Genomic DNA, 16,060 nt, shown 5'->3' with positions numbered 1-16,060 from the left:
TGCCATCGGAAGAATCCCGGGACATATTCCAGTCTGTGCTCGCAAAACAGTCCTGTAGTTTAGCATCAGCTTCATTTGACCACTTCTTTATAGACTGAGTCACTGGTGCTTCCTGCTTTAATTTTAGCTTGTAAGCAGGAATCAGGAGGATAGAGTTATGGTCAGATTTGCCAAATGGAGGGCGATGGAGAGCTTTGTACACGTCTGTGTGTGGAGTAAAGGTGGTCTAGAAGTTGTTTTTTTGGCCCGTCTAGTAGCTTGCTCGATTCTTGCCATTTCCCTTCGACCTTTCATCAACGAGCTGTTTTCGCCCACAGGACTGCCGCTGACTGGATTTTTTTTTTTTTGTCGCACAATTCTCGGTAAACCCTAGAGACTGTCGTGCGTGAAAAGCCCAGGAGGCCGGCCGTTTCTGAGATACTGGAACTGACGCACCTGGCACCGACGATCCTATCTCGCTTAAATTCACTTAGGTCACTCGTTTTGCCCATTCTGACGTTCAATCGAACTTTACCTGAATGCCTCTAACTTTCTACATCAGTTATGCTGTATTCAGTGGCCTAACTGATTAGGCCTAGAGTGCCAAATAATACGCCCAAACTTGTGCCGTGCCACCTGCGTACACACACACACACACCAGACAGCCCACACACGCAGAATTCACACATCACCCCCACCAATACACACATATCCAAACACAGACTTCTCAGCATCCCCACACACTCGCACAGCATCCCCAACACACACCACACATACTTCTCACTAAGTTGGAACTGTAACACAGAAGGCTATACTACTAGTCTAATAACATAGTTTACTTATAAGGTAGGCCTACACCTGAGTTGGGTTACATTGTAATGTTATGTTTGGTGTTGATGAGTTACTCTAGTGATGGGAGGAAAAATTACACAGTTTCCAGCAAATAATTAGCCTAGGCTGAGACCGAGTGAGCTGCCTGCTAGCCACCTGCACAGCAAGATATATGGGACACATTTTCATTTACACCAGAATAAAACCAAATTTGCCACTGGCACAATACAGCTACTGCAAAGCATCGCTGCCTCTCACCCAGAGAGTTACCTCATCGAATGGCATCAAGCCAACAAACACTCCCTCACACTAGCATCTCGTCATGAAAACACCAAAATGTAGCTACGAAGCAGCACTTTGTAAGCTGCTATGTTTTTATCTCTGAAAACATCAATGACAGAAGCGAAGGAAAAGCTTTTTACCTTATATTTTAGTCAAAGGACATCTGTTGACTGTAAAACACCCTTTCCCATCCTTGCTGGCAATAAAATGTCACGTTGATCTTACTCTGGAGTGAGGAACACACCGATTTCGCGGGTTTCATAAAAAAGGCTTTCCCACAGAATTTAATGTTCCAAGCATGGCACTGACTTTACATTTGGGCTTATATCACGTAAATATCATAACGTACAGTATTGGGATTTTTAGACATAGTTAAAAAACTTCCACATTCATGTTTCCAAATTATTTATTATGTATTTTGACGACCACATAGTTGACATTTAGTGAAAATGTGTTTGATCACTGCTGTTTTTTGTAGAATTCTCACATGAAGTCCATTGTTACGTCACCTAACACCCTACCTATGTGTTTAGATGTAAATGTGATTTAAGATCATACACGCTATACACAGAGGGTCAACTTCCTGCTTTCAGACATCAACAACATCTAAGTCTACCTCTTAAGTGAAACAGAACTAATGTGATTCATTTAAAAAAAAATATTCCACGTCAGGCCGCAGTGGAAGTCTTTGGTCTGGTCCAGGAGTTACTTCCTGCTGCCTCCGCTCTGAACCAGAAATATGCCCCACCGGCTTTCAACCCCAACCAATCAACAGACAGCACCACGGGCAACCAGCCGGAGCAGGGCCTATCAGCTTGCACCACCTCCAGTCACTATGCTGTGATAGAGAGTGACCACCCTTACAAGCAGGCTGGAGTGGCACAGTATAAGGTAACGTGCACACACACCCATACACACACACGGTACAGTAGGACTATTCACAACATAGGAATTCTTAGTCAAGGGTAAAAAAAAAGTACATGTAAAACTATATATTTTATATATATATACAGACACACACACACACACACACACACACAGTACCAGTCAAAAGTTTGGACACCTACTCATTCAAGGGTTTTTCTTTATTTTTACTATTTTCTACATTGTAGAATAATAGTGAAGACATCAAAACTATGGAATAACACACATGGAATCATGTAGTAACCAAAAAACTATTATACAGATTCTTCAAAGTAGCCACCCTTTGCTTTGATGACAGCTTTGCACACTATTTGCATTCTCAACCAGCTTCACCTGGAATGCTTTTCTAACAGTCTTGAAGGAGTTTCCACATATGCTGAGCACTTGTTGGCTGCTTTTCCTTCACTCTGCGGTCTAACTCATTCAAAACCATATCAACTGGGTTGAGGTCGGGAGATTGTGGAGGCCAGGTCATCTGATGCAGCACTCCATCACTCTACTTCTTGGTCAAATAGCCCTTACACAGCCTGGAGGTGTGTTGGGTCATTTCCCTGTTGAAAAACAAATGATAGTCCCACTAAGCGCAAACTAGATAGGATGGCATATCGCTGCAGAATGCTGCGGTAGCCATGCTGGTTAAGTGTGCCTTAAATTCTAAAGAAATCACTGACAGTGTCACCAGCGATGCACCATCACACCACCGCCTCTTTGCTTCACGGTGGGAACCATACAGGCAGAGATCATCTGGTCACCTACTCTGCGTCTCACAAAGACACGGCGTTTGGAACTAAAAATCTCCAATTTGGACTCATCAGACCAAAGGACAGATTTCCACCAGTGTGATGTCCATTGCTTGTGTTTCTTGGCCCACGCAAGTCCCTCCCTTTTATTGGTGTCCTTTAGTAGTGGTTTCTTTGCAGCAATTCGACCATGAAGGCCTGACTCACACAGTCTCCTCTGAAAAGTTGATGTTGAGATGTATGTGTTACTTGAACTCTGTGAAGCATTTATTTGGGCTGCAGTTTCTAACTCTAATGAACTCTAATGAACATATCCTCTGCAGCAGAAGTAACTCTGGGTCTTCCATTCCTGTGGTTGTCCTCGTGAGAGCCAGTTTCATCATAGCGCATTATGTTTTTTGTGACTGCACTTGAAGAAACTTTAAAAGTTCTTGAAATTTTCCGTATTGACTGACCGACCATGTCTTAAAGTAATGATGGACTGTCGTTTCTCTTTGCTTATTTGAGCTGTTCTTGCCATAATATGGACTTGGTCTTTTACCAAATAGGGCTATTTTCTGTTTACCAACCCTACCTTGTTACAACACTGATTGCTCAAACACATGAAGGAACGAAATTCCACAAATGAACTTTTAACAATGCACACCTGTTAATTGAATTGACGACCTCATGAAGTTGGTTGAAAGAATGCCAAGAGAGTGCAGAGCTGTAATCAAGGCAAAGGGTGGCTACTTTGAAGTACACTTGTACCAAACACTTGTTTGGTTGCTACATGATTCCATATGTGTTATTTCATAGTTGTGATGTCTTCACTATTATTCAACAATGTAGAAAATAGTAAAAATAAGTAGGTGTGTCAACTTTTGACTGGTACTGTATATTGGAGCTGATCTAATCACATTGGACTTCCTACTAGGGCACACTGCCTCAGTGCTAAAAGTGTAACTCTGGTTCATAGGCACACGTATATATGAGCCTGGATGATTTCCTTTAATTGTTTCATGGCTTTGACCATCCTCTCCCCCACCACACCTCAGGTTTCGTTCCCGGACTGCGTGCGGTGGACCACCATCGAGTTTGACCCCCAGTGTGGCACGGCCCAGCCCGAGGATGTCCTCCGCCTGCTCATCCCGAGCCGCTCAATCCACCTGTCCAGCCTCGGCACCAAGCCCCTGGCCCATGACACCATCAACACCTGGGTGGAGCTCAAGAAGATCTCCGGCTCCAATGGCTGGCCCACCACTGTCCTAGTGCTGCCAGGTAAGATAAGAGGTCCAACTATTCACCTCCAGTCAGATGACACTCTTTGACAAAGCTTTTCTTTATTTTTAGGCTCTGATCCATGCGTAATTATTGTTCTGTGGCTAATGCTGAGTGGGCAAAACTGGTTGTAATGACTTAGTTTCAAACAGATTTGCCTGTTGGGTGATATTTTTTTGTTTCAGTAGGAAGGCATTTCATTTGACTAGCTAACTAAAATGACACGCAAGGAAACAAATCATTTGAACCAATCAAAGGTTAGCTTATAGATCGATTCGGGGAAGCTCAATCTCTTCAGTGGACAGCTCTGCTAAACCACCTGCATTAATTAATCTCAGCTAACCGACATTAAAGTAGTCCCCCTGTCCTCCCTGCTGTCAATGTCACCTGTGTGTTCTTCCTCTGGGATTCCAGGAAACGAGGCCCTGTTCTCCTTGGAAACGGCCTCTGACTATGTAAAAGACGAGAAGGCCTGTTTCTACGGCTTCAAGTGTGTTGCCGTGGGATACGAATTCAACCCCGGACCAGATGAGGTAAAGGGGAACTTGTTTTTGCATGTTAAAGGTGTTGTTTACCCCAAAACAAGATTTTCCTATTCTTCTACTGTCTATAGTCAGAAAATGTTTTTTTGACAACAAATGATAGATTTAGATATGCTGTTAGAAAATCTTGAATTGACGATAATTCGTCACGACCGTCAAGCTTGGCCTCTATCCCAGGCCTTGATTTCCACAACTCATCGTGTCCTGATCCCTCCACCACTCTCGAGCTGTCCACTCATCAAGCTTGTATGCGTCTCGAACAGGGCAAAATACATATGCTTGCCTGAGCAGCAGAGAAAGTTCCTTAATAAGTACATTAAATTTCCTTTCCAGAACAGAGCTTGCTTTGAAGCTTGAATTAGGATAGGGAAAGACATTACAAGTGCCACACATTGTTATTGGTATAGATGCAGATCAACTACAGCAATTTACATGCGTGTTTATCTGGTAACAAACATGCTATTTGTTGTGCTTCAGCATTTAAACATAGCTGCTCCTCCACTGCAACTTCGACACTGGTGAAGTGCATGTCTGAGTGTGGAAAGTGGGAGAGGAGAGAGGGAGGAAGAGATGGTAGCCATTTACATACTCTTCTTGCTAGATCACTTAAAATGCTGTGAATTTATCCCTTGCTTGCTACCAAGTTACAATCACTGTAGACACTTGTGAAAAAAGTACTGGATGGCTCCCGTAGCTCCAACCACACGTGAAATGTTGTCAGTTATGGCTTTATCTGAGAGTATTAAGTCGTTTGATGGAATGCATATATGTATAAACTGAAATTGGAGAATATATTCCCCTTTAAGTCAAATGTGAAAAAAATTGGTAGGTTTCCCTGTAAAATTCAAACTTTAACTTACTTTACTGTATTCACTGAGGCACCCGTGTGTGTGTTAATTTCGTCAACAAAAATAGTGACTAAAATATTTGAAAACTATAAACAAAAATTATTTTTCATTTTAGTTGACTAAGACGAGACAAAATTAGCTCTGACAAAAATCTGACTAAGTGGACCGGACAAGAGGTTTTGGAGAGATTGAGAGCTTTTCAGTAATGAGCATAATTAATTAGCAGCAAGGATGTGCATCGCAGTTCTTTTCAGCAGTCGGAAGGACATGTCATTTATTCAAATTACAACAATGTTAAGACTTAATCATATTTTTGTCAAAAAGACAAGACTGAATCTGAAAAAGAGTGCCAAAATTAACACTGGTGTGTATGTGTTTCAGGGTATTATCCAGCTGGAGAAGGAGTTGGCATACTTGGGCAGTGTGTGTGCTGCTGCTCTCATGAAGAAGGATCTGGCTCTGCCTATAGGTGAGGGAGATACAAGAACATTACAACATGGTAGAACTGATAGTGAACACAGGGGAAAAGATATTGAACTTCAACTCATATTCTTTCAAAACAAGTACCAGGTACTTAGTTCTCGTTAAAGTTTACCATTGCACTTTAGCTGAAAATGAAAAACAATTATATGGTCACTGTATTGGCACCCTTGCACTTTACAATGGAGTGCAATGGAGCAGAATGTTATTGTTTCTCTTTTCAAAGCTGGTTAATAATTTAGTCCAGGACATTTTGTTACTTTAATGGGAAAAATCTAAATTTCAGTGCATCTTTTTTTTGGTTGGTTCTGTGCAGTTGTAAATCAAACAAATACACATGTTGATCATCAAATGTTTTTTAAATTTCATCTTATTTTAGGAGAAATAGTGAATCGTGCAAGGGTGCCAATATTTTGGACCGCAACTGTATGTGCATGTAAGATTATAATTTGCACTAAGTGGCATATCCTGTTTTATACTCTGTACTTTTTTTTTCCAGGGAATGAACTTGAAGAGGACCTTGAGATTCTTGAAGAGGCCTCTCTCCAGGTATTCTGATGTCATTGAACTTTTTTTATGAAAATCACATTGTGACATAACTAAAGCGATCAAGGGTGTAACCATGACTTATGAAAAATCACAATGGACACATTTCTTCCATCAAGCCTTCTTCAGCATGTCACCATGACATACTTCCATCTCCACCCCCTCTCCTTCCCCCCTTAACTCCCCCCTCTCCCCACAGGTGTGTAAGGCCCACTCAGGTATCCTGGGCAAGGGGCTGGCCCTGTCCCACTCCCCCACCATCCTGGAGGCTCTTGAGGGCAACCTGCCCCTGCACCTGCAGACCAACGAGCACTCCTTCCTGGAGGACTTTATCACCTGTGTGCAGAACTCCAGCGGAGGACGCCTGGCCAGGTGAGAGAAAGGAAGAGAGCATGTAGATACAAAAAACTTAGGTCCGGACACACATTCCCACACGCACACTAAGCATGGACGTACGTACACACACTACTCTGAAACAAATATCAGCTCATGGCCAGGTCGTCAATAAATAGATTAATGCATAAATGCCCCCCCTCTCCCCCTTCCAGGTGGCTGCAGCCAGACTCGTACGCGGACCCCCAGAAGACGTCTCTGATTCTGAACAAGGACGACATCCGCTGCAGCTGGCCCACCACAGTGGCCGTCCAGACCAAAGACCAGTACGGAGACATAGTGCACGTGCCAAACATGAAGGTCAGGGTTTTTTTCCCTTCCCCCCCGATTATTACCTCGTAATATAAAGCCTACATCATCACATGATTTTGTAGTGACAGTGATCATCCACTTATGTTTGCAGCACACTACCTATTCAGACTGTTAGCTAACCTGTTGTTCAGACTTGGCGAGAAAGCTAGCTACCAAGTCACTGTAATTTGCATTAAACCCTTACATTGGTCTATATAGATAGTGCCAAATTGAAATCTTTTTAACAAAATAACTGTAAAAAGCATATGGATGACCATGGTAGCAACTGAAAGAGAACACTTTGGAGATTATGGGGAAATGATCAGACCAAAGCTGAGGACAAAACACTTCACCTGACACAAAACTGAATCCAAACATTGCATTATTTTATGTACAGTACATTTTGCATTTACTGTACTTTTCACCGCGTTTGTCAGTAACAAAATCTGAAAATTCTCTGGATACATTCAGTAACATAATAAGAATATTCATTGAAATGTTGGAATTGGCACAAGACAAGAAAAAACTATTCCAAGGCTTTGAGCGTGAGGTCTAACTAGTGTCTAACTAGTTGAATGCACTTTGACATTTAAGTAATTTAGCAGATGCTCTTATCCAGAGCGACTTACAGGAGCAATTATAAGTGCCTTGCTCAAGGACACATCGACAGATTTTTCACTTAGTCTGCTCGAGGATTCAAACCAGCGACCATTTGGTTACTGGCCCAATGCTTTTAACCGCTAGGCTACCTGCTGCCCTCCAAAAACACAATCCAAAAACAATACATAATAAATCACATTCTTTGTCAGGTGGGCATCATTTGCAAGCTAATTCTATTGCCAACATGGCTAGCTAAGTTGTAAAATAAGATACTACAGTGTTAGGCTTTCAAGAGGCACTTCAGACAAACAGATTGTAATTTTGGTGGGCATAGAATGGAGTCATGAATGCATTCAAATGTGTGTTCCGCGGCAAATGTTCTTCACAATACGACAAACATAGCCTCAAGCTGTTCAGGACAACACAGGGTATAACGCATCCATGTAACTGGATCAAACATAGTGATCATAAACGTTTTAAAATATAGAAATGTGTAGTGCTTGTGTGACACCAAAGCGGTATTTATTATAATCCTCAACGTCTCATCTGTCAGGACACATCAACTCCTCTCGATTTACAGCATTTCCCTCACTCAGACAACAACAAATGTGCAAAAGTAGCCCCATTAAATAAATAAATATATTTTTATTATTATTATTATTTTTTTTCCTTTTAACTCTGCATTATTGGAAAAGGATTTACCCGTGTCTACACCAGTTGTTTATGAAGCATGTGACGTAACATTGGATATGATTTGTGGCATCTTGTCGTGTGCGGTGCTCCAGTTTATAACGGCTGTCAGTCAAAACACATACAGAGCTGTGAAGCGGAGAAACCTGAGCTCTGACGACATGTATAGCAGGTTAATGTACAGCCACGGCATTACAATTTAGGCACTTATCAATGACATACGGGATGACAGGCTGTGAGTGGAATGGTTAACTTGGGACATTTTCAACTCTGGGCACGAGCTCTCTAGTTGCCAACCTTTAAGTTGCTGAGTGTCCCCTTGTGTCCATCGGAAATGACTGGGTGCTGATAGTCTCAGCAGATTTGAACCCACTGTAATGTTAGCACATTTTCATGGTGAACATAACAATTAGTATATCTTTGCTAACGTTTGCGAACTGTACGCCCATGTCTCTCCCTCTCTCTCCCAGGTGGAGGTGAAGGCGGTGCCCGTCTCCCAGAAGAAGTCCATGCAGCAGGAGTGCATGAGGAAGCTGCAGCGTCTCCCAGGCAGCACCAACCCCTCCTCCTCGGGCACCGCTGACCTTACCTTCGGGGGCCTGCCCATGCCCAAGCTGGAGGCCACCTATGAGCCCATGATCGTCAAGGAAGCGCGCTACATTGCCATCACAATGATGAAGGTTAGGGAACCACCAACCATAGAGATAAAAACATTGCAGTGCTTGAGGCGTCACTACAGACCTGGGTTCGATCATGGGCTGTGTCACAGCCGGCCGCGACTGGGAGACCCATGAGGCGACACACAATTGGGCCAGCCGTCTGGGTTATGGGAGGGTTTGGCCGGCCGGGATGTCCTTGTCCCTTCGCTATCTAGCAACTCCTGTGGCGGGCCGCTGACACGGTCGCCAGTTGTACAGTGTTTCCTTAAGAATTTATTATTTACAATTACGGCCTACCGGGGAACAGCCTTGTTCAGGGGCAGAACGACAGATTTTACCTTGTCAGCTCGGGGATTCGATCCAGCAACCTTTCGGTTACTGGCCCAACACTCTAAGCACTAGGCTACCTGCCGCCCCAGCGATGGGACAAGACTGTAACTACCAATTGAATGTCACAAAATTGGGGAGATAAAGGGGTAAAAGTACAAAATAAAAAATATGTACATTTAAAAAAATAATAATAATACTACGTGTTTAGATTAAAAATGTTTTATCTCTGTGCATTAGAATGAAACAAATGTATCAGCTTGTAAATAAAGAATACTGGTTTGTTTCTTCCTGGGATGCGTTTTATGCCAAGAAGATTCCAAGTACACTTCTCTCTGCTCTTGTTCTTTTCCCTTCACATGTCAGATAGATCTGAATGGAAAAGCAACATGGCAGAACCTAGAAGAATGTGTTTGTTTCATATGATTGTGTTTTACTTTATATTTTTTATGTATTGTGTATATAGATATTTATAGTTTAATTGTTGTTAACTGACGTGTTCGTGCAGGGCTCATCTGCAAAAGAGACAGTGGTCTCAGCATGATTCCCAGGCTAAAGAAAGGTTAAATAAAAAACTTCAAACTAAAGGGGAAGCGGTTGCTCAACTGGCCCATGTTTCCTTGTGAAATAATACAGAGAAATTATTTCATTTTTGAGAGCGTAACCTTTTTTGACACCATGTTTATTTTCTCCTTGTCCAGGCCTATGAGAATTACTCGTTTGAGGAGCTTCGCTTTGCTTCACCCACTCCAAAGAGGTAAGAGATGAGATATAGGTCAATCAAGTGCAGCAAAAGTAATTGAATGAGAACGAACACCATTTGGACCCAGGTTTTATGACAAAATTTGATGAGAAGTGAGAGGGAAGCGGGTCTGTTCATTTGAAGTGAAACGCTTTCATCCCTGTTTCTCTCTACCGCCAGGCCCAGTGAGAACATGTTGATCCGGGCCAACACAGACGGGACGTACAGTGCCAACTGGACCCCCGGGGCTGTGGGCCTCTACACAATCCACGTCACCATCGACGGCATTGAGATCGGTAACGTAGAACAGGGTTGGGTTCACTTATATTTCTATTTAGTCATTTCATTGTAGTAAGTTAACAGAGATTCCCATTTTCCTGTATTGAAATTGGACTAGAGCTCAACTCAGTTAATCATTTTGTCATTTTTTTTGTTGTTGTCATTTTGTCATTTTTTTTGTTTCTGTTCATTTAAAGTTTGTCACAGCACAAGCCCTCCAAAAACTGTATGTTGGTATTGTGGTTAGTCTATTATTAGAGAAACAAACTGTATTAGTTAGGAAATCTATTTAACATATATTAGTTGTTAATATAAATGAAAGTTATCTGCTAGCGGAGTGTGGACTGTGCATGTTTAACCCACTAGATGCTGGTCTGGAGGTGGAGGTGAAAGACCCTCCTAAAGGCATGATCCCACCTGGCACACAGATGGTTAAACCCAAGGCCGAGCCCCAACCTAGCAAGGTAAGACCGACACACCTGACCCCACACACACCTGAGAACACACACTCATCTGAGAACAGACACGTCCCTAAACCAAAGATCCTGAAAACACACCGTCACAGCCAGTAGTGTGTTCATTCACTGTTTGTTTCTGGTCCTCTGTTGTTTACTCCAGCTGTTGTAAGTGTCTGGATGTAATGCATAGGAATATTTATTTCACGTTTTGTTCACTCTCATTCCAACTGGTGCTTATCTGTTTAGACATTTATCATGAAGAACATTGCAACATGCAATGTTCTTCACGAACCAAGTTATGTATTATTGTTTTTGTGGCTGACAATAATTTAACTGAAAATGGGGAAACAAGCAACAAACTGCAAATTTCCACTAAGCTCTTTGTATCTCCCTTCTGATCTTGTGTACAGTGGATCATATCCAATGCCAATAAGATAATTGGGTAGATGGTAGGGTTTCTTATTGTTTTAATTGATTACATTTTTAGTATTTAACCATCTGTTTTTCAAGTCAACCTTGGGTTTGCACTAGATATGTCCAACCAGCACTCTTCAGAACGGAGCACTTCTACACTTTCTCCCACTGTGTGTGTCTCTGTGTGTGTGTACACTTTACATGCGTGTGTGTGTGTGATCCGTGACCAAGAGTGCCTGCATTGCCTTTGTAATTATGTATGCGTCTCTGCAGTGTGTGTGTCCTCCTCCCCTCTGTTGCCTCTTTTTCGCTTTCCCCTCCTGAGGCTCCTACGGCTTACTGGCTTACTGTCTTCCTGTCTCCTCTGCTTCTCTCAGGTCCGCAAATTTGTGTCCAAGGACAGCGCAGGCCTCCGTGTGCGTAGTCACCCTTCCCTGCAGAGCGAACAGATAGGCATAGTGCAAGTCAATGGCACCATCACTTTCATTGATGAGGTAAACTGTTCTAGACTAGGCGATTTGATCGAGTTGTAGCATTAGATTCTCTTTATTTTCTTTTACCTTTGTCTTCTGTTTTTGTTTCTGTTTTTTTCTTAATTCCTCTTTTATTTTTACTGCATACTAACTTGAGATCCAAGTGTGTGACCTTAAAGGTTTGCAACATTACAGAAACATTCACAAAAGATCCTCCAACCTTCTGGAAAACCTGTGAACTTTGGGAAAGTTTCTGGGATTTTGCAACCTTAACCTCAGACTTTCGCGCAAGTCATGCATTATGGTCAGTGGGGGATTTCAGTGGAAATCTGAGATATATGTGCAGAATACGAGTCAGGATTCAGTCCTCGCCATCTACAGAGTAAATGTGTATGACGGTTTTGAGTACAGTAAAACTGCAGTGTGTCTACCTCTTTCTAGTTATTGCTGCTTTTCTTCTGAGCTCACTTATTTGTTACTTTTGCCTTTGTGTTGCTTCATACACATGCAAGACACTCCGAGGCTGCAGCGAGAAAAACATCAACCTTATGGCAGAGCATGTTGCGTACAATTTTGTGTAGGAAAGAAGCACCAGTCAGAATTTTGTCCTCCATTTTAGCCTAGGAAGGCCTTTCAGAGTTTTCGACAATCCTCTTCTCAAACCTTGGCAAAAAGTAGAGACCGTCCAAACCAATACTAGAGAGAGTCACAGCATTCTGCTAAGTGATGTTACTCTCAGTTCAGTGTGTTTTCACAAAGCATGCTACCAAGCATCAACCATTTATTTTAGGACAGGTTTTAAACCTGGGTTTTACATTGTTCTGCACCACTCAGTATAGGTGACTCTGCCTTTCTTCTTGTTGAATCTGGGTTTCTGGAGCCATTCAGTTGACTACCCTATTATTCGGCCTCCCTCTTCCGCTGCAGCCTCGCGTAAGGTGTTCTTATTGCTCGGGGGATTCCGCCACCCCTCTTTCTGTTTCCATAGTGACATGAGGGGGGCATGGCTGTGCTCTCTGCCCTCTGTTGCTTGTTTTCCCATAGATCCACAATGATGATGGTGTTTGGCTCAGGCTGAATGATGAGACAGTAAAGAAGTATGTGCCCAACATGAATGGGTACACTGAAGCCTGGTGCCTCTCTTTTAACCAGCACGTGGGCAGGAGCCTGCTGGTCCCAGCCAACGTAAGTAAAATGACGATCAGTCAGTCAGTCAGTCTGTAGGATAGAAGGGTGGTCTACCCCCCTATGCTGCTCATTTGGGGAAAACATCACAAATCAGTGCTTCCACCATTCGTGTGTAACTCAATTGGAACCCCCCCCCAACTCAATGGGATTGATTTGATGTGTGATGATGGTTGTATTGAAGTTTGAAGATTCCCCTTTATCTACTACCTACCTACACTGTGTATAGTGATATTGGATGGTATCTGTTCCCCAAATGTCTACAAGCATGAAGTATTGAGAACCTCCTTTAAGAGTTTGAAAGAACTTAAGTGTGTTGTTGCATGATGTGTCCAAATGGACGTCACTGCTGTGTCATGAGCCCTCACAACGGGCAACGTGCATGTCTCAGGTGATTACAAATATTTCATTTGGCGTGACTAGAATCATGCGTTCAGTTGGACTCTCGAAAAACCCTCACATGATCAGTTAATACATGTTTAATGCATTGAAGGCATCCCCAATGCATGAATGGACCAGAAAGAGAGAGGTAGTCGATGAGCAATTTCAGTGTGTTTAGTTTAAGAGGGTCTTACCTGCACTGTCTGCTATTCTCTTCACCTCTTCCTCATTGCTTCTTCTCGCCCATGCTTCATAAGCACAGGCACCTCAGAGCAACACAAAAAAAGCTCTTCTCTCTCAAAAGAGATTTCACATGCATTTGTTCCATGGCACAAACAACCTCTAAAATCTAAAGACCAGTTTGTTAGACTCAGATGAAGCCTAGTCCTGGCCTAAAAAAATATATTTTTCATTTTGTGCATGCTTTTTAGTCCAGGACTAGGCTTAATCTGGGTCCGGGAAACTGGCCCTGTCTAATCAGGGACTTCATAGGTGGATAGATTAAGAAATGTTCATTTTCATTAATTAAAAGTCATTGCCTACGTATTCACAGCTATTCGTAAAATAGATGGTTTTAGGACATGAGGCAATCGTTGGTCCCCAACACAGTTTGATATAGAAATTGTGCTTCTACCACTCCACAATTCCACTTATGCATTTGGTTGCTCTATGAGACTTCTAAGGTTCACAGAGGCTTCTATGTAAAGGGTGTTGTCAAACAGCATGACACACTACATCCTATGTGTTGAAAGGGATTTTAAGAGATTTTCTGGGGGGGATTGTTAACCCAAAATGGGTTTAAAAATTCCAACCCCTTCCCACACAAAATAAAAAATGTCTGTGTTCCGAATCCTTCACAACATCTTGCCATTTCTTCACAATTGCTTGAGTACAAGGCCTTTCTGGTACCCCGTCAAAGTTGGAGAAAGCCTACTCTTCTCAAGTTCTATTACAAAATAACTTAAACACGGCCAAAATTGCTGAAAAAATATGAATGATTTCTTCCCAAAAAAAGACATCAGCGCTTGTTCTCTCCCATTTTCTCACACTTAAATGAATCCTCTTGCCGTTTCTTGACTTGTACTTACGATTTGTTGCTCAGAGTGTCTTTAACGCTAGCCAAGGAGTCAGGGATATCGGCTTTTTGTTGTGGACCCCCTTAACTATATTCCCACAGGTGAGTTGTGTGAAGGAGAGATGTGTATGGCTTGGCTGCTCTGTTGCTTTTTCATCCATCTGTTATTTCTACGTTTCCTATTGAAACCCCTCCCCCCTGTGAAGTTCTTGAATTTGAGTTATAGTGAACTTTGAGTTTTTAACCACAGTTGCATGACTTTCTGAGTAGTTTAATTTAAGAACACTGTCGTTCTACCTCAATTCCCCTTTAGGAATCAACTATTCATTCAAGGTCCATTTGTTATGCTGTCTGTCCCGTGATAACTTTGTTCCCATTTCACATGATATTCAAGCTATTGAGTGAAATGGACATTTGTGTGTTGCATGAGGATTAATAACAATAACACTAATATGTTACATGTGGCTTTTGTATGAAAGGGTAGATGACATGTAGCCTACTGTATGTGTCTAGTACTCTGGCCCCCATTTTGTCATTTACATTTGACATTTTTGTAATTTAGCAGATGCTCTTATCCAGAGCAATTTACAGTAGTGAGTGGATCATTTTTTTCAGATTTTTCCCATGCTAACATTCATCTCCCATGTTAGTAGAAGTCTACCCATAACCACACATCTATGAAACAATTGAAACATATTTCAGGCTTGCACAGTATGAGTTGATACATTATTTTAGTTGATGAATTTAGTCATACTTTTTGAGAACTTTGTGGCATTCATGTGTTGCCAATGAAACCTGTCTTGTCCACTTTATGCCATTGAGACAGTATCAGCCCAACAACAACCTGTGCACTTGATGCTCATAGGGTGTCCTCGAAAGATCTCATAGTCATTGCTGCAGCATTGAAGTACGTTTTTTTTTACCTTTATTTAACTAGGCAAGTCAGTTATGAACGGCCGGTTGTGATACAGCCCGGGATCGAACCAGGGCCTGTAGTGACGCCTCTAGCACTGAGATGCAGTGCCTTAGACCGCTACGCCACTCGGGAGCTATGCTTTAGGTTTATGTCAACATTTGTTACAGAGAGTGAATCCTACTGGTTTTGTTGAACTGATAGCTCTTTGGACAGTACTGTAAAACTTGAATAGAAATGATGGAACTTTGATTATTTGATAACTTGAAACACTAGTCATAAGACACATACACACACAGTTGTCAGGAATCAGGATGAAAATATGACATCACATCAGGCAAATCCATCACTACTCTTCCATTGACTGTAGTCTTCTAACCTAGCCTGATTGGTATTAACGCCTGTCAATTCCCTCTTGCAGGAGGCAGGAGGCCAATCGGAGCAGAGTGTTAAGGAGGTGAGCTCCAGCGGCTGCCCCTCCCAAGAGGCCCCCTCCATGTGGGAGCAGGACAGGGTGGGGCAGGTCGGTGGCCCTGGGCTTTATAAGGTAGTGAAGACGGGTCCCTCGGGTCACAACATCAGAAGCTGCCCAAACCTTAGGGGTATCCCCATTGGAATGTTAGTACTTGGGAACACGGTCAAGGCAGTAGGCGAGGTACGCACCCCCCCCCCAAAAAAAAAACCCCTGAAAATAACAAATGTGATGTCTTAAATTACTTATTGTGGCTGCCTTTATATGATAATTAAT

The 16,060-nt window shown here is 42.4% G+C and overlaps 1 protein-coding gene across 19 annotated transcripts in view; it reads left to right on the top strand.

Annotated features, from left to right (window-relative positions):
- The window catches only part of LOC115160590 (E3 ubiquitin-protein ligase MYCBP2), a 342,793-nt gene that overhangs the window by 238,410 nt on the left and 88,323 nt on the right, over positions 1 to 16,060 (top strand). For 12 of the 19 annotated variants that reach the window (XM_029710772.1, XM_029710765.1, XM_029710769.1 and 9 more), the window contains 14 exons: positions 1,765 to 1,983; positions 3,794 to 4,016; positions 4,431 to 4,549; positions 5,788 to 5,875; positions 6,386 to 6,435; positions 6,632 to 6,804; positions 6,981 to 7,125; positions 8,877 to 9,086; positions 10,094 to 10,149; positions 10,315 to 10,445; positions 10,780 to 10,877; positions 11,663 to 11,779; positions 12,803 to 12,943; positions 15,734 to 15,967. In XM_029710772.1, coding sequence (XP_029566632.1) covers positions 1,765 to 1,983; positions 3,794 to 4,016; positions 4,431 to 4,549; positions 5,788 to 5,875; positions 6,386 to 6,435; positions 6,632 to 6,804; positions 6,981 to 7,125; positions 8,877 to 9,086; positions 10,094 to 10,149; positions 10,315 to 10,445; positions 10,780 to 10,877; positions 11,663 to 11,779; positions 12,803 to 12,943; positions 15,734 to 15,967 — 2,004 coding nt within the window. The remainder of the gene's footprint in view (positions 1 to 1,764; positions 1,984 to 3,793; positions 4,017 to 4,430; positions 4,550 to 5,787; positions 5,876 to 6,385; positions 6,436 to 6,631; positions 6,805 to 6,980; positions 7,126 to 8,876; positions 9,087 to 10,093; positions 10,150 to 10,314; positions 10,446 to 10,779; positions 10,878 to 11,662; positions 11,780 to 12,802; positions 12,944 to 15,733; positions 15,968 to 16,060) is intronic. The other 7 variants (XM_029710780.1, XM_029710763.1, XM_029710779.1 and 4 more) reach the window with 5 other exon arrangements.

The sequence above is a fragment of the Salmo trutta genome, chromosome 24 (genome assembly GCF_901001165.1).
Source record: "Salmo trutta chromosome 24, fSalTru1.1, whole genome shotgun sequence".
NCBI classification, from domain to species: Eukaryota; Metazoa; Chordata; class Actinopteri; order Salmoniformes; family Salmonidae; genus Salmo; species Salmo trutta.
The sequence above is the reverse complement of the archived record's forward strand: the minus strand, read 5'-3'. Positions and strand labels throughout refer to the sequence as shown.